General features: G+C 41.0%; 1 protein-coding gene across 1 annotated transcript in view; it reads left to right on the top strand.

Annotated features, from left to right (window-relative positions):
• Positions 1-18,690, top strand: part of MET (MET proto-oncogene, receptor tyrosine kinase) — a gene marked incomplete at its 5' end in the record, with an annotated part of 54,274 nt that overhangs the window by 21,274 nt on the left and 14,310 nt on the right. Inside the window, 4 exons of the mRNA XM_008937364.1 lie at positions 2,455-2,619; positions 3,479-3,578; positions 12,322-12,540; positions 18,361-18,507. Coding sequence (XP_008935612.1) covers positions 2,455-2,619; positions 3,479-3,578; positions 12,322-12,540; positions 18,361-18,507 — 631 coding nt within the window. The remainder of the gene's footprint in view (positions 1-2,454; positions 2,620-3,478; positions 3,579-12,321; positions 12,541-18,360; positions 18,508-18,690) is intronic.

Genomic DNA, 18,690 nt, shown 5'->3' with positions numbered 1-18,690 from the left:
GGAAACCTGACCAGTGTGGGAAAGTGCATCACATGCAGAGGAGCAGCCATGTCTGTGCTACAGTCAGTGAACAGCCTCCAAACCAGAGGCAGCATCAGTCTGGGGCTTTTCCTGGTATATCTATGTCTATGTGTATATATAGATAGATAGATATGTATATAGATATAAAACATTGTTCTGAGGATTAAGCCAGAATTTGTTGTGGCTCTGTCCTGGTTCCAGTAGGAGCTCAGTCAAGAATCTTTGATATGCTCTCTGTGGAAATGCCTTCAATCCCAGCTGAATACAAATGTTAAATACTAAGCACAGATTATCTGCTGTGGCCAGACAAGTGTTCTGAACCTGGTAGCCATTCTACCATGGCACAACTCCTGCTTGGTCCTGTTTTCCAAGTACAGCAGAGTGGCTCCAGAATTGTCACCTCTACAGCCAAGGGCATAATATGGCCCACTGTGTTCCAGGAACAGGATGTCCAGCAATTCCTTTAAATTTTGAGTGTCTGCTAATGATTATTATTATTGCACTGGTGGAACATCAAAGTTGTGGAGAACAGAGGAAAGCAATAGCCTATTTGTTAATGTCAGACTCAAAGTCAGGAGAGATAAATTTTATTCTTTCTGCTAAATAATTTATTGTACGTTTTTGATCAAATCAGCTAAATCTGACCAAATCAAGAAAGGAATTTAGGTATTCAAATCTGATATTTAAACTCTACCAAGTTCTTGAACACTTCTGTTCAGTGGCTCCTTAATAGTTTAGAATGGCATTTATTGATGTCATCATCTCAGCTGGTCAGCTAATGGACAAATATATAAACCTTTTGGGAATGTTTAATGTGATTCATTTGAGACATCTACTGTGGGGGTAAGGTGACAGCCAGCTCAGAGGCAGACATCTGCTTTGGTCAGGGGGCCTCTAGGTATTGAAATGTAGTTGGGGCTTATCCATCCCCAGCACCACTCTTTCTTACCAGCCAAGTTGTCTGGAAACTTCTACACAGGTCTTAGCCAGTTTCTCAGGGCAGGTATTTCTCGACGTAAACAGGCAGCTTTCCCCAGTTCTGAGGGCAACTAGATCAAAAGTTTATTTTTTCTGTTAAATGATAACAAAAAGCTTCCAGACACATATGAACAAATCACTAACCCCTACACCACACAGTAAACCCCATCTTCCTGGAAAGCTTTAGAAGTGGCAGCAAATGCCCCTTTTGTCTAATTTGGAGACAATCTCTCACATCCTTTGAGAATAGCCTCACTTGGAGGGCTCCTGGATGTGGCTGGGCCCAAATTACTGAAACCAGCTGACATTAGATTTGCTTGTCTAATCAGCTAGTACCTTTGCCTTTGGTGTGCCCTACTGTCAGGGGCCACACTTCATGTGCTTCAAGCTTCAGGATCCTTCACACCTCCACTCACTCACCCACTGAGCTCAGTGTAGGAAGAGACTTCCAGAGCCAAGCATGAGAGATCAGGGGGAAGGTGAATACCCCAGAGACTGTGCTGCTGTGCTGAATCCAGCCAGCTCTTCCAAAATTTTCACCTTCTGCTCTCTTCTCCTTGCCCTCTGCCTGACCCTCAGCACTTCCTGGAGTTGGCAGTGCCTCCAGAGTAGGACATCTCTGACTGTGCTAGTAGCTACCTCACCAGCAGCTTTTCTTGGAGTTTTTAACACAGGGTAAATCCTGTGGATTGGAAAGGGAACAATGTAAACCTTTGGTTACACAGAAAAAAGTCATTCTCCTTAATCTTGGGCATGCTGTCATTTTCCAGGCTGGAAGCTGTCACCAGTAGTGCAGAAAGTCCTTCCAGCAGGCAAGGTGCAAGTCAACCAAATTCAGATGATTCTTCATCTTAAGCAGTGCTGTTGCTGTTTCTACCCTATGCTTATGTGTTGCATATGTTGCTTTTGCGGGTCCAAAGAGAAGCAACTAAGCTGGTGAAGGGCCTAGAGAACAAGTCTTCTGAGAAGTGGCTGAGGGAACTGGGGCTATTTAGTCTGAAGAAAAGGAGGCTGAGGGGAGACCTGGTAGGCGCTTGTCTCTTCTCACAAGTAACTAGCGATAGAACAAGAGGAGATGGTCTCAAGCTGCTCCAGAGGAGGTTTAGACTGGACATTAGGAAGAACTTTTTCACTGAAAGGGTTGTCAGGCATTGGAACGTTCTGGCCAGGGTGGTGGTTGAGTTACCATCCCTGGATATGTTTAAAAGTCATGTAGATGTGGTGCTTGGGTGTATGGCTTAGGGGTGGATTTGGTAGAGTAGGGTTAATGGTAGGACTCGATGATCTTAGAGGTCTTTTCCAACCAAAGTGATTCTATGACCATCCAGTGTGGGAATCAATGACATTTTTTGACAAGCAAATCCTTAGGCGGGGTTGGGCTCACTAAAGGGCAGTGTTTTAAACGGAGCCCAGGTTTTATCATGCTGACAAGGAAGCCTTTCTCTGGCCTTCCAGCGTTTCAGTGAGCACTGTGGAGTGCTACACCCCGGCACAACGACTTCCCCAGGAGTATCCTGTCAGGGTGGGGATCGACGGAGCTGTTCGAGATGCAAGTGGTCATTTCACGTACAGAGAAGACCCTGTTGTTTTAAAAATTCATCCAGCCAAATCTTTTCTAAGGTGAGTAAAAGTTTCTTAGGGAAACAAGAAAAGTAATGAATGAAAGAAGAATGGCTACGCTGCCCAGCAATCTATCAAAAGAAATTGCATTTTTATCTCTATCTGCCATGCCAATTGCTTCTATTATGGTGCAGTTGCAGAGGGCAGATCATTTCCTTTCAGAGGTGAAGGAGAAGGGGGAAGGGCGCTTCTTTTCTTTATCTGATTTAACTCCTAGCTGCTGCTGAGCGTACCTGTGATGTCCTGCTGAGATACCTACTGTCCAGCTAAGTGTGTCTCCTATGCTGTGTCTGGATATCACACTGATTAGTGAGGAAAATCATTTAATGTGACAAGTCAGTGGTACTCGGAGGGCAAATGGATTTTAAAATAGTCTAAATCCAGCGCTACATAAATATTATGAATATATACGTATGGTAGCATGTGTGTGTTTTTAAGTGACACATTTATGGTCTCAGTAGCTCTAATTCAAGCTGTCTGCCTTTGCCAAAAAAATGTCATCATTAAAAAAGACACCTTTTCCAGCACAACTGAAAGCAATAAGTTAAGTAAGTTAGCAAATGCCAACTACAAGTATACGCCCTTCTTTAAAATGCATGCCTTTGTTTTATAGCCTGGCATACCACAATTTTTAGAAGTATTTTTCTTCTACTTGATCAGTTGTAGCAAGTGTGAAATTTGTTTCCCAAGAAAATAATCTCACTGCTCAAAGCTATGTATTTGCATTCACCACATATATCCCTAATTCTGGTTTTATGTTGTCATTTCTGCTAAAATATAATTTGTAATTAAGATTATCATTGCAGATTATCATTATCCCGCTCATCTTTTTTCCTTTTTTTTTTTTTTTTTTTCCTAGTGGTGGAAGTACAATCACAGCTCAGGGAATCAACTTGAACTCAGTGTGCTTTCCTCAGATGGTGATTACTGTACCTAAACTGGGAATGAACTTCTCTGTGGTGAGTCATTCTTGGAGAAGACAATCTGTTATCTCGTCATCTTTGTGTAGTGAATGGCACAGAATTTTCAGTCAAAATACCTTGATTTTTGCCTTGAAACTTTGGGGTGTCCACCAACATTTTAGTGTTTTCTGCACAAACTGTTTCCACTGCACAAGGCAAAGCTCAACAACAAATTTGAAATTGAGCTGGGAGTAGAAAACAGTTTCCAAGGAATGTCTTCCAGAGAAATAAGGCTTTTACAGTATCTGATAACAAGATCTTTATATTGAAATTTCACAATGCAAATTCAATGACTAAACACAGAACAGTGCAAGACAGGTACGGCAGATTACATGGCAAGTTCAAGAGCTACTGTGATAGGCAGGAAATATATCCAAGTGGTGACTGCAGATATAAAATGAAAATGGAACAAGTGTCAAAGAAAGAGGACAAGTAGAAAGGTAAAAACAAAAGTGAGTATTATTTTGAAGAATTTGATTGCCATATTACCTACTGGGGCAAATCTGTCCTAACTTATTGAAGTTCAGCAACTAAGTTTTAAGAGAAGTTTGGGCTTTTGTAGTTGGGTACTCTGTATAAAGGGTCAGTCAAGTCTCTGAGCCTTCTTTTGGTACCTGAGTGAATAACACACAGTGTCTAAATCTAAATAAGGTGTTCAGATATGACCATGTGATCTGCTTTAATATTCATAAGGCAAAGATGACATTTATTGCCTAGTTGTGGAGGAAGTGTTCCCTGCAAGCTTTTGCCTACACATTTGTCTTGCACCTCAAGCATTTTCTTATCCTGTAAGGTCTGTTTAGCCTAACTCAAGCTAAATTGACCTACATGCTTTATGACATGCTAAGTTGCTGCTCATATTCTCTGCTTGTTGGTAATGATCATCACATGCTGTTACCTGTGTTGAACTCTTAAGTATTAAACCTAGGTTGGTTCAAACCATTTTAAATGGTATGTCTGAAAATTTGCAGTCCTTTATAGCTTCAAGGTCATAATATTCTTCATGGTCCTAATTTGTATAATATTATGAGGGACCTGAATTTCAGCTGGAGGTAATCATGGCTTGTAATTTAATTGGTTCAGATTTTAATCTGTAAATCAGTGTCCCTGCAGTGCAACACAGTGTTCAAAGAAACTTTACCCATGAGTCAGAAAGCAAAATATTTCAGTGAAATCAACAAAACTCAAAATTTGTTAGGTTTTGAGTAATGTGGGCATAATTATTTCTTAGTACAAAAGATTTCCAAAGATCATTGCTGAAATCAGCTCTTTTGAGCAGTCTTTCTTTTGAAGTGAAGATGATTCACTTGCTTTCTCTGTTCCTCCATGTTCTCTTCAGGCCCTTATTCTGCATACCTTGCTTTCCAAATATTAGGGACTTCCTCAGAATTTGGACAGATTTGAAAAGAACAGAAGTTTTAAAGAACCAAATCCACTATCCAAAAGTGACTGGCAACTCCAGGCAATGAACACTGTAGAGCTTACTCTCTCCCAGATATTGGGAAATAAACTTCCTTCTCAGCAGTGGTTTGCTGCTGTCTTGCCTTTTAACCTGGTATTGAAGAAATTATGGACATAGACAGTAAGAGTTATGTCTCCTTTTCCTGTTCCTTTTCCTTTTCTCCTTCTCCTTTCCTCTTTCCTTTTTCTCTTTTCTTTCTCTTTCTCTTTTTTTCCTTTCTCTTTCTCTTTCTCTTTCTCTTTTTCTTTTTCTTTTTCTTTCTCTTTTTCTTTCACTTTTTCTTCCTTTCTTACCTTTTCTTTTTCTTTTTCTTGTCATATCTTTGCCAACACACAAGAAGAGGCAAGTCTGACCCTCCTTTTCCATAAGGATATCTGTCCCCTACCACTGCTGGTCTCTAAGAATCCACCCCAGCGTAAAAGCAGCTATACACAAATTCATTCTCCTTGCACAAAGGGTGGAATATAACCTCAATCCAGGGTGTCTTCTACTTTGACACTGCCCAAGCAATATGTTTTATTCTATTACAGTTAAAGGCTTCTGGCACTCAGTGGCTTTCCTGCCTCTGTGGCAGCCCAGCTCTGCTTGCCATTTGTTCTGCCACTAATCTTTACCTCAAGCTTATTTTTCAGGGAAGGATATTTGTTCTCAGAGAGAAAAAGATTTATAAGTGGCAAAACAAGACTGCACTGTGTAACTGAGGAAATTGCTGGCAGAAGATGACTATGGCTGCAGCCTGTCCCACCCTGCACTGGAGATTCTGGGCCCTATGCATGAAAAATATGCCAAAACCCCAAACTTTCATCCAGTCATTACAAAAATAAACAGCGATAAGGGTCTATTTACAGCAGGGATCCAGAGCACTGAAATGACCAGCTATCCTATTTCTAAAGGAGAAAACGGGTTGTGGTCCTGAGTAGACCAAACCCAGACAAACAGTACAATACAAACCAAAATAATCAAGAAGTCCTGTAGCTGAGGTTATATATCTTTCCTTCCTTAGTTTGGGAGAGGTGAGCTGAGTCATTTTTTTAATTGTTGTTTAAGCCCTTTTTCCTCTTCAGTTTTCTCTCACCAGCCTCCTCCAGGAAGCTGCTTTTGTCAGCATTCAGAAACTCTGGCTCTTGGGAAAACCAAAGCCAGCACTGAAACACATCCCAAAGCATCAAAGGAAAGTACTGCTGGGAGGGACCACAAAAACCTAGCCTGGCTTGTTTCCCTGAAGCAGGAGCAAATGTACCCAGACCACTGCCTGATGGATATTTGTCTAGGCTGTTATTAAAACTCCTTGTGAAAGAAATTTCACAACCTTGCTTAAACAAGCTTTGGGGAGAGCTGCTCTACCTGCTTACCTAGTGGTTTGGAAAGACTTCTTTCTAATAATTAACCCAAATCCTAGCTGCTAATTAGCTATCTTCTTGCTTAACCCTCAGTGGACACAAACAACAGGTCTCTCTGGACACAAACCAGTCTCTCCTGCTAATTTTACATATTTGCAGTACTATGATTCAGCTTTTCTCTTTTCCAGTTAAAATAAATCAAACTGCTCCAAATTCTTCTGGTAAGCATTGTTTCCTAGAGCTCTGCTCATTCTTTCTGCCCCCTCCCGGACCATCTCCCACCTGCCTAAAACTGGTGGTGCCCGATTTGGAAGAAATCTCACCTTTTCCTGTCACATTTCTGCCCCCAGACCCTTAATTCTCTTCCTGAGGCTTAATTGTGGCCTAGAGCCCTCAGGGAGTCACAGTGTGAATGGAGTGCCACTTCTGTAAGCAGCAGGAGCTGTTTGGGATGCTCCCCATCCCAAAGCCTCAGGAAGCAGAGCCAGCTGACACACCCTGGGGCATCTGTTCTTCTCTGCCTGTTTTCTTTCCATTATGGTGGAATAGATGAGCAGCACAACTGGTAAAAGAGTTTATATGGAACAACTCCCCATAAGAAATGGAGTTTCACTGAGACTGAAAAGTTTTGGGGGCAATATGCCAGTCCTTTATAGCAGACACATTTAAGTTGATCTTTTCAGCTTTCGTGTTCAAAGTTGAGTATTTCTGAAATTTTTTTTCTATACAGCAAAAATGCCTTGCTTCAACTTTATAATTTTCATTCATATTTACTTAAATTTCCTTAAAATTATTCAATGCTATGTTCACACTAGTTGTGTTTATATTGTATCCTATGATAACACTATCAAAATAATACATTTTGCCTTCTTTGAATTTGGTATTTCAAGGAGTGAAAAGATGTCCTAGAGTTATTGAACCATATGTTTCAATACTTGCAATGTGTTTCTTTTTAATTACATTTTTGTGAGTTCTTTCGACCGTTTGTTCTGACTAGGAACAAAAAATACGGATTTAGGCAGCGCTGCATAAATCCCAGCAGCTCTAGATAGTGCATAAGGATACACAAACCCTCTCACTTCTGCTCATCTCTTCCCGTGTGAGGTGCACAGGGAGGGAAGCAGCTCAGTCCTTCCTTTCACTTGTCATTGCGCCTGGGCAAAAGCTTTGCACAGTTTGGAATGATGCTTGATCAGGAGCCTGTTTACAAAATAAGTGTATTCTAACCTGTACTATAGGTTGTGCTAGATGATTCTTCTGCTTCTGTAGTACTTGGGGCAAATATTTTCTCTTTAGAAGACTGTACTTTGCATTGATTCTTCAATAGTGAACAAGTGATCATCTGAGGATCTTTTGCTATAGCATTTTTAATATCCCATCTATTAACAAATTTGGTTATATATCCCCACGGCTTCATCTCTTCTAACCATGAATGGCCCAAGGTAGGCAAGGTTGCAGAATTAGAGAGAAGCACCTTTTAATGCATGACCTTCAACAACTGACCCTGTAGCTATGCAAGACAATCTCTTCCACAGACTTTTAATTAGTTCTTCAGTAAGTAGTGTCTTGAATGATCTTTAGCATTTCTTAATTGCTCCCTGCTAGATGCTGCTTATTGCTATATTACAGGAGAATTTTAAAATGCCCTAAAGTTCCTTCAGTGCTTAGAAGCCTATGAACAGTCCGTACTCACCAAAATTCCTAGAATTCAGCTGAAAATGTCTACCTTAGATTTATTAAATAATTGTAGAAGACATTCCCTGGAAACTGGGGATGCTGAGCCTATGATTATTGAACATATTCCTGACTACCTATCTGAAGACACTCAGGGTTGGATCCTCTATCTGTGTTGACTAAGTGTATGAAACTGCCATAGAAACCTAGCAAAGAATTTTCTTCACAAATGGGAACCATTGGCCTTTCTTTCTGTGTTGAATTTGCACCTCCTGCACATCTCCTGTCAAGGAAACAGTGCAGCAAGGGGTGTCAGGTAAAAGCCCATGCTGTGAAATCACTGGGGTGCCGGGGATGTGGTGCTAGCAGGTACAGTGATCATCTCAAGCCCAGGGAGGAATTTAGACTTCTAGTCAGTATTGGTCATGTTACGCAAAGGACTAGCTCTCAGACCAAGAGAGGTTTTACTCTACCTTGTGGTCCAATGATCTGATTGACTAGAAGTATCATCTCCCATGCCTTCATCCAAGAAGGCAACTAGAATGAAAATGCTACCAATCCTTCAGGGCCGTTCATTGTGCTACCTGAAATGACAGCAAAAGTCCATGAGTTCCCTGAAAAGTCTTGGTTCCAAGATACCCTGCTTGAGTGTCACTGCTCGGTTTCTAACCTATGCAAGAAAACTTTCTGAATAGGCTTTCCTCAAGTCAGACCTGGATTCTCATCTCCTTCTACTGAGAAATCACCCTTTGGCAAAGATAGTTGGAGTCTCCCTGTCCGTCTTTAACCTCATTCATCTTTCATTTCTCACTGGAACTCCAAAAGTTTACTTTTTATTAAAAGATAAATTGGCCCTTTTCTCCCTTCTGACTGTTACAGTTCCTATAATACACATCCAACTGCCCCTCTCATATCTGAATCAGCTGCTGGGAGACCTCTGAAATTCAGAGTTTCTCCCTCATACTTTTCCTGTTTTTCTATCAGATGAAAAAATTGAAATTGAATTGAGTACTGAATTTCAGATTCTGTAGGTCAGGTTTGAATCAATTGCCTTAAGGCTCATATTTTACAAAGGAAAGAGGAATACGTACCTTTAAGTGATGAGTCATATGCTTTATTATTATTCTTTTGGGGTATAGTATTTACTTATGCTTGTGAGATGCTCCATAATTTTTACATCTTTTCTTTCTTATTGGCTTCAGATGTAGATTATAGTCACAAGAGGAACATAGGCTTTTCTCTTAAAGTAAATGTACTTTAAATCTTAATTAAATAGAAGTTAAAGGTGCTGGGTGATTGGCAGTATCTTAAGTGAGAAGACAATAGATTGAATTAGGGTTTTTTTCTTATAGATCCTCAATCCAATATTTCTTGAAAACTAAACCGTCATATTCTTCAATTGCTAAAACCAATTTCAAGGTAAAAATGTCATGTCAAATCATGTACCAATAAGGGCATTGCAAATAAGATTTTTCTTGACCTTACCAATCAGTCACATTGCATCCCTTCCAAAGAGTATTATTAGATTTTTATCATTTTCTGAAAGCTTTCTCTTCAGAGACCAGCCTGATAAAGTAAAGTATCTGATTCTAATAGATAGCCACAAACAAAGTTATGAATACCACTGCTATTCATTTAAGGTACATCACTACTCTACAGTAGATAAAAAGTCTAATGAATTTACATTAATCAAAAATCTAATGATTACCTGGGTTATATTTGGGTTTATGATTATATATATTTTTAGTAATCCCTTTTTAGAATCGACACAATATGATAAATATCTTAACAAATATTCTTGTATCGTGGAAAAGTATGACTTGATCATCCATTATACTAATGATGCACCTTATTATTACCATACTGATTCAAATGAGTTTCTAGATCCATGTGATGTAACAAAGACTGAGATATAGTCAATGGTGTATAACAAGGTACCCAAAAGTGAAAGAACAGTCTAATACTGTAGGCAAACGGAGCAAAATTCTGCCTTGTCTTGTGTCCCACAGATTACCTTGCTGTGATGAGGGATGCACAGACATTTCTGAAATTGTGCTAGGAATTGTGTGTTAGTCACATGAGCAGGAGTCCCACCAGCACCACTGAGGGCGGCACCAGGTTATTTAGCCAAGTGCTGAACTCACAGCGCACAGGCGCGTGACCCTTGTAGTAGAGCTCTAAAACTCTAGTGCTCAGCTTCAGAGCCTTGATAGTGTTTCCCTTGGCAGAATCGAGATTTCACAGTATTATGCACAGAAACATGAATTGCTGTGGTGATAAGAAAAAGCATTAATTAGTAGATAGTTAATTTAATCCCACTTTTCAAGTTAATGTGCATATATAACTGACTTAGCTTGAATGGTTATGTCACTGATATGAAACAGCAAAATTACCCTGCATTAATTTAGCATATTAGAAACAAATGTAACCTAATTTCACAGCTCCTTTAGGCAGCATTTTCCAATGAGAACCAATTTAATTTGAAAAACAGAACAGAAAAAAAATATATATTTTGGGCTTTAGATGCGCAAAGGTACTCAACAGCACTGTTAGTTTTCCAGGGAAATTTCTTACAGAACAAATGTAAGATTTATGAGGACTAGGAGCTAAGCCCCATTCTTATTAGGGCACATGTCAGCCAGTTTTGGTTTGGTTTGGTTTTTTTAAGTGTAACCTCTACTGTCAGGCCACAGTGTACAGGGAGCTACTTACAGAAGGTTTATACAGTTTAAAGAGAAATACTTCTGTGAAGCTGAAGCAACTCTGTTTTTTCCAGAAGTCCTTCAACCATATCCAGAGTAGGCAGCATGAAAGGGAGGCAGAGAGAAGGGATTATACAATACAATGACAAACAAGCCATTCTGCAGCTTGCGTGATGCTGCCCAGCACCCACTGTGCCTCCCATCGATGCTTGTAGATGTGCTGTTGGCATTATAATTGAATTAGTTGTGTAGAAACCTTCACAGTCAAGAGAGAGAAGTTGACCCTTCTAGAGCACCGTTAATCTAATTAAAGCTGTTGTCTAAAATGGATCAGATGAATCCCACTCTAGGTGAGCTTGTTTCCTTCTGTTTACTATAAAGACAATTTTGACAACTAACCCCAGTGCCGGTGTCTGGATGCAGGCCGGATCCCATCTGAAAGGATTCCTATTATCCCTGCAAACTGCAATTTCAGCTTCAGATCAGGCTGCCTGCAAATCTCCTTTGTCTGTGGTTGCAACACATCAATCGTTTTAGGAAGGACCTGTCTTGTCTGTCTCACGAGTCCTGTGTCAAGGTGGTATGGGACAGAGGGAAGCACCCTGGCCAGGCATTTCACACTGGATCACGCCCCCACGGCACAAAGCATGCTCTGGACAGTCTTCTGGAGTGTGGGGTGCACCAGCAGCTTTCCCTCAGATAGCATCTCCAGAGCAGGCCCTCACAAGGAATAACAGCAGTGAGGGGCAAGCATGGCTTCATGCCTGTTGTCAGGTGGCTCCTCAAGCACCTCAAACCCACTGGTCCAAGATACAGTGTGAAGCAGGTCCTGCAGGCAACACTCCTGCAAGGAGCCTGCATGGCACCTGTGTACCTAAGCACCAAATACCACATTTCTGGAGCCTTACACAAGCACTTTTAGAAAGAAGATAAACTCTGCTGAGCTTTCATGACCCAGAATCCCATGGTGGCTTTGGCTTTAAAGCACTTGCTCACAGAGTCCGTAGGGCCTTTTTGGAAACTGTGACTTAGCTACACTGCAGGTAAATGATGCCTTACTTCCCTTTTCTGCTATTTCAGTCAAATTCATTGGCACTGTTTTAACTGCCGCCTCTGATCCCTTGCTATTGCTTTGGAAGTGAAAAGGGAAGAGAAGCCCATGTGGCAGCCACTCTGACATAGGCTGAGTAAGCTGAATTATGGCTGCTCAGTACATCAGGGTAGCCTCCTGATGGTCCTTGGCTTTGGAAATAATTTTCCATTAATTATCTACAAAATATTTACTTTAAAAGTGCTGTGAACAATCAGGCCAGGAAGCTTGTTTACTTGAACATTTCCTCAACAAGAGTGCAAACACCATTGACATGAAGTTTTTATACTTTTCTCCCAGCTCTAAATAAACTCTGTGTAGCACTGATCAGGATTTTGCTTTGGTTAAAGAAGAACAAGGCCCCCGGTGTTTATTTTTTCAATATATGAGTATTGTCAAAGAACAGTTACGTTCATCAGTGACTTCCTATACACGTACTTACTGCAATTACTTCTTTCTTTCTCTCTTGTAGGCATGTAGCCACCGCTCTAGCTCAGAGATAATCTGCTGTACAACTCCTTCATTGAAAGCCTTCGATCTCCAGCCACCCTTTGTAACCAAAGTGTTCTTTATTTTTGATGGCGTCAGCTCTTTGTACTTTGATTTTGATTATGTAAATAATCCTGTATTTAAGCATTTTGAAAAGCCAGTGTTCATCTCAAGAGGCAACCAAAACATTCTGGAGATTAAGGTAAGAAACGCTGAAATAAGTTTTTCAATTATTCACAAGTGCACATCAGCAGCATAGCATGGAACAGACAGTTGACAAAATAAGTGAAGCAAGGGCAGAAAGAGCGTGTTCAGTACTGCACTCACCCCAGCCCCCAGCTGTCACAACTTATAAGATGCAGAGCTGAAAACAAAGATGGATACCAGGGTGGTTGTTGGCATCAGATGCGTTGGCGAGGGGCTTTCCTCGTCCTCGTGGGAGGACCACGCAGCATCGGCTTCTGATTCCAATGAGCTGCGTCACCACTTCAGGACTAAATATGGCCAGCAGCCCAGAACCTGAAGTGTATGGTCTGGGCATGAGTCTCGGCTCTTACTGTCACATGGTTTTGTGTCCTTCCTCATGAAAGACACGGAGTTGCCTTTAGCAAACTGCCGAGTGGCTTTGGCGCTACACAGCTGAGGGAAACTCTGGCCTATGCACAAAGTCACTCATGAAGATCAGTCACCATTGTAACATAAATATTTATGGATGTATGAAAAATGCAAAGCTGATGCTGAGTGCTTCTTAAAAGAGCTTTGAGAATAGCCTACACGGCACTGAGAAACATCTCTGAGGAATCTGGGGTCCTTGCAGGCACAGGCCACTCTCTACTACAGTGAGAATGTTAAACCTATTTTGTGAGAGTCTGATTTCTTGAAATCTAGTGCTTTTCCAAGTCAGAGTATCAAATAGAAACAGTATAGATGCTGGTATTTATAATTTACACTGAATGCTTCTGAAAACTTATTATTATGTACATGTAAGTTATTCTGTATAATTATAATTCAACAGTTGTTATATAATATAATATCTTGGAAATGCTTCTCAGAAGAGAATCAGTCTTAATGCTGGGGTCATGTCTTTTTGTAGCTCCTCCACAGCTCTGTAAGCCAAAACTTTTTCCCCCTATGACAGTCATGAAATCTTGAAACCCTCTTGGAGGTCTTTAACTCCAAGATGGTCCAGTGGGCCAGCTCCTGAGCTGCAGGCAGTGAGGAGTTACCTCAGAGCCTCTGTCAGCCATGCTGGGTTCCAGTCAAACTCTCTTAACATTGATCTATCTCCACAAAGTGTTTTGGGAAAATTCCAAAGAATAATCAATCTGATTTTTTTTTTGCTTTGTTTTTCTACTCAGAACTCGTGGCCGTACAATCACCCTTCTCTCAATGCAGACCAATTCTCTGGTTCAGTTATGGAGAAACGCTAGCAAGAGTTGTGGTGCGCGGGTCAGTGGAGAGCTGGGAATATGTAGCTGCTGCATGGCTCAGTGCCTCTGTGCAGTGACAGCAGTGTTTCCCAGCATTTTCCAGGTCATGCATATCAGCCAATTGGAAGGAAGACTTAATTTGAAAACAGTCATAGAATAACTTGGATTGGAAGGAACCTCTGGAGGTCTTCATAATCTAACCCTCTTGCTCAAAACAAGGTTAAGTTAAAAATTCGGTCAGATTGCCTCAGGCCTTGTCTAGATGAGTTTTTAAGATTTCCAAGAACGGAGATTTTACAGCTTTAAAAAGCCCAGCTCCTCTAGCCTTGCCTTGTGCATCCTGTGCTGTACTTCATCCAGCTTGTCAGTATAATTCTTGTGCTGTGGCATTCAGAATTTGACACTGTTCCCTAAGTGTGCTCCCACAAGTGCTGAGCAGAGGAAAACAATCACCTTCAATCTCGTGGCTTTGCTGCTGCTAAAGTATGTGGTGAGCCTTCACCACTCCAATGGCACACTGCTGCCTCAGCTCACCTTGTGGTCCACAGGGACCGCAAGTCCTTTTCTAGAGAATGTTTTCCTGCCCTGCTGTCCATAGCCTGTCCTGGTGCATAGGGTTCTTCCAGTCCAGGTGCAGGACTTTGCATCTGTCTTTGTTGACTTTACGAGGTTCCTGTTGGCCCAGTACTCCAGCTTGCCACAGCCACTCTAAGGAGCTTTCCTGCCCTCCAGTGTCTCAGTCATTTTCCTAAATCTGAAAGCGCAAGTGCATCCTATCCCTTTGTCTAGGTTGTTGATGAAGATTTTTAGCAATATTGGTCCCAGTCCCAGCCAATGAGGTATGACATTTGTTAAACTTCTAACCTTTGATCTGATGTCCAGTCAGTTTTTCACTCACCTTATGGTCCATCCATCCAGCCCATATCATCCCAATTTGTTTTCAATGCTAGGAGAGATTGTGTGGCAAGCCTTGCTAAAATCAAGGTAAATGTTGTCCACTTCTCACTCTTCATCCACAGAACCAGTTATCTCATGGAAGGCAATCAGGCTGCTCGGGACAAACTCACCCTTAGGAGTGATGCTGGTTGCTCTCAATGGCGTTCTTGTCCTTCCTCTGCCTGGAAAAGCTTCCATAAGGACTTGCTCCATAATCTTACCATGGACTGAGGTTAAAAATTAGATGCATTTTAACTCTCTTCTTTCTTTTACTCTTGAACCTTTCATACTTCCTTAAGGAGATGAGAAAGGCTGGCTGGGAACTGTCCCACTGACAATGGACCAGTGTCACAATTTTGTAGCATTGATGTCACCTGTAGTCATGGCACCCAAGGCAGATGTCTACCTAAGCCTAATGCCCTGATTATTTCCTGGCAACCAACTGGGGAATAACATTATTGAAAGCTGGTCTCCTAGAATAAAGCATGAACAAGCACCAATGTAACATCTTCCTTTAAATAGAATTAGTTATAGTGGGATGCTTCTATCAAAACACTGAGGCGACTTTCAGAAATTATAGTCAGGAGCCAAAGGATCATTACAAGCCATATTAGCAACTTTTCCCTCACCCCATACCCGCATTCAAAAATACATACACACAAGTTTACATGCCTCATGGTCATATTTTGTGCAGTAATTAAGCAAACTCAGCATGAAATTAAATGGCAGCTTGCTTCAGTGAACAGTCTGGTCTACCAAACCAAAGTTCTTTTATCTTTTTCTTAATTAGTTTCAGAGGGGTGGAGGGAGGTTTTATCACCAGTTTTTCAGTCAGACTAATCTAGTGTGACATATTTGGCTTTCATCAGATGGCAGTGGATACCAACTGAAAGGTTCTATTTGGTTTCCCCTGATGACCACAAGATGGTTTTGTAAGTAAATGTTACACACAAGAAAACATTAAGTCTTCTATCTAAAACACAGTTAGGGCACTGTGTGCCACAAATGCCAGCCCTCCTTCTGCTCAGTGCCAGCTCTTTTGTCTTCCACACGACAGAGCCTCTCAAGGTCCCACATCATCATTGTCTTCCTCTGCCAAGTATATGGCTCTTTGAAGTCTCCAGTCCCTACCATGCCCCAGTCAGAGGGGTCATGGCAGAGTGGCTTGAGGCACTTCTCTGCTTTGACACCGTGAAGGCACCATTTCAGCAGTGCTCCCATCTCCCACCAGCACCAGAAAGTCTCGGTGCAGGAGAAATTCTGGTGTTCTGCTGTTGGGGTAACCAAAGACCTGAGTCTGCAGAAGAGGACAGAGTTTCCTTGCTGCTTCCTGCAGGAGCCACTGGCCCAGATCTGCAAACTGGCCTGCTGACAGCCCAGTGTGTTGAGTCGTGAAAAAAAAAAAAAATAAGGAAAGACATAGCTTCTCCTGTCAATCTGCCCAGAGGCCTGATCTTGTCTGGTGTTGTGCTTGTACACCAAGGCAGCGTGGGGAGTCAGTGCACGCTTCCAGAGGAGGCCGAGGAATGGGCTGCTAGGTGACTGAAGTGCATTTATAAACATAAATCTTCCACTACAGAAATAAGTAGCACAATTGCATTTCATGTTACACGGCACATCTGAGATCTTGTCTGTCCTTTGACACATCTGTCCTAAAACTCAGAGCAGGACAAGACTTACAAAATTGCCAACTCCATTCCTAAGCCAGTACAACACTTTCTTTGTGAGACAGTCTTAAGGAACTCTTCTTGTCTGTTTATAGGTCACTCTATTTCCAATCTTCTTCCACATTGCATAGAAAATAATGTTTCTCTCAATGTCTAGTCCAAGAAAGTGAAACATGGAAACCCTCATATTTCTGAGCAAGCTGAAGTGGAAGCTCTGCAGCTGTGGTAACTCCTTATTCTTCCCAAGTCAACACAGTCTACTTAGGAACCTCAAAAATTCTTTTGACCCAAGTCTCAAAATTTCCATGCCTTGGTTTGTTGTCTTTCTACTGCTCCTAGACTTTCACTCAGATTATTCCCATGTCTCTAAAGCTGTGAGGTAGTTGGTCTGTCAGATTGGTTTCCAACAGCCACTGCAGTTTGCATGACAGCATGCAAGGGCATTGCTCAGCAAGAAGGGGGTAATACACATTCTAAAATAGGAAATACTCTTTTCCAGTTCTCACAGGAGCCAGTTTCCTCCTTTTATTAAAAATGGGCAAATTATGTGGTCCTGAGAAGAGCAGAAACACTGCTGAAAGCATTTTGAATCTCTTAATACATCGAGATATTATAGTGAATATATTTGAAATTATATTAAAGGTAATATAATGGTAATGGTAGTAAGTAAAAGCTACTATCTTCATTATGATTTACTAAGGACCACCTTTTCAGTGTGATTTTTTTCCCCCTTTGGGCAAGTATCGGTTTTGGTGGAGGAAAAAATTCTAAGATTTCATATAGAAGAAAAAGAGACCACTCACCCACACTCTCCAGGATAATACATTTATCCTGAAGATGGAAAACTCAAATTCAAGTCTTTTCAGGTACGCCATTCAAAGGAAAGGTTTGAACATGAATGGCTCACAGTCTGCAGCAATTTTCCATACTAATAAGCAATCATCAGTCAATCACACGCTCCCTGGCCCATTGAATAATTACTTAATTAGCACCAAACTGAATGTCTCCAAGTAGACTGAAGCTAGAGTGCAAAATGGGCTTTTTTACCAGCAATTAAAAAGCGTTTACCTAGAGCATGGCTTTGGCAGTCAGAGTAGGACATCAACCTGGCTCTTCTATATGTTTATTAAAACTTTCCCAGGGCTCAGTCTGGTTCTGCAACAGACCTAAAATATGTGCCAAAATAAGATTTTTTAAAGCCATGACACCTTCCTCCCTTCTTGTGAAAAACTCCCAGATCCAGCCCATATAAGCAGCCTGTGTGCCTTTTCTTTCAGCTTAAACAGGGTTACACACGGGCTGGGGCAGCTTCCTAAATCCTGATGCACTCCTGAGCACAAGACATCCTGAACTTGGCCTTTGGAGACTAATGTCACACTACCAGAAGGAATAATATTTCATCTAAGTCTGGGATGTGAAAGCAGGTTTTCTGAGTAGACAGTGCACTTTTCATGCTGTCATCTTTACCAGGGTTTTTTTCTTTTTTGGTCTGTGGAATGTGATTTTAACAGATTTGTGCATTTTTATGATTATAATTAATTAGTTTGCTTTGAAAGCTTCACTCCTGCTACTGTAACCACTTGCAAAACAAAACGTCTGAGATGCCTTTAGTTTGTGGATAATATAATGCCAGTTTTGTATAAACAAAAGGGTCACATAATGTGTCCTTTCTTGTGCAAATTATGCAAAAATCTAAACACAACCAACAGAATTTATCCTTCAGACATTTACATTTTTAGAAGTCTGCATGTGATATATGAGTATTTAATGACAGCAAATTTTTATCATCCTCTTCTGACTTGTCTGTCAAATTCCCATTTACATGAAAAAAACCTGATACGTGCATATTGACGGGGCAATGTAAATTTGTGTTAGTCATTTATTTCACAATTGTTTTTCTATTAAAAACATTTTCCAAGGTAATAAAAGGACTTCTTGAATTTTATGAAATGGTTATGTAATATGGCACTGATTTTTTTTTTTTTCAAGGGAAATTATATTGATTCAGAAGCTGTTAAAGGAGAGGTGCTAAAAGTTGGAAATAAAAGCTGCGAAAACCTCCTCCTGCAGTCGGAATCAATTCTGTGCACAGTTCCCAGAGACCTCCTGAAATCCAACAGAGAGCTAAATATAGAGGTGAGGCAGCCACACCACGCATGAGATATTAATGCCATATTAATGTCACTATTGAACCTATAAACTTTAAATTTAAGGCTAAACCTGTGTTTACAGAGATATCTCCCTGTTTGTTTGGGGTGGAAATTCAAATAATATAGATTTTTGAAGAAATATTATCGTCATTGTTGTTATTACCTGTTT

Source organism: Merops nubicus, unplaced genomic scaffold (assembly GCF_000691845.1).
Source record: "Merops nubicus isolate BGI_N331 unplaced genomic scaffold, ASM69184v1 scaffold4003, whole genome shotgun sequence".
NCBI lineage: Eukaryota > Metazoa > Chordata > Aves > Coraciiformes > Meropidae > Merops > Merops nubicus.
The sequence above is the reverse complement of the archived record's forward strand: the minus strand, read 5'-3'. Positions and strand labels throughout refer to the sequence as shown.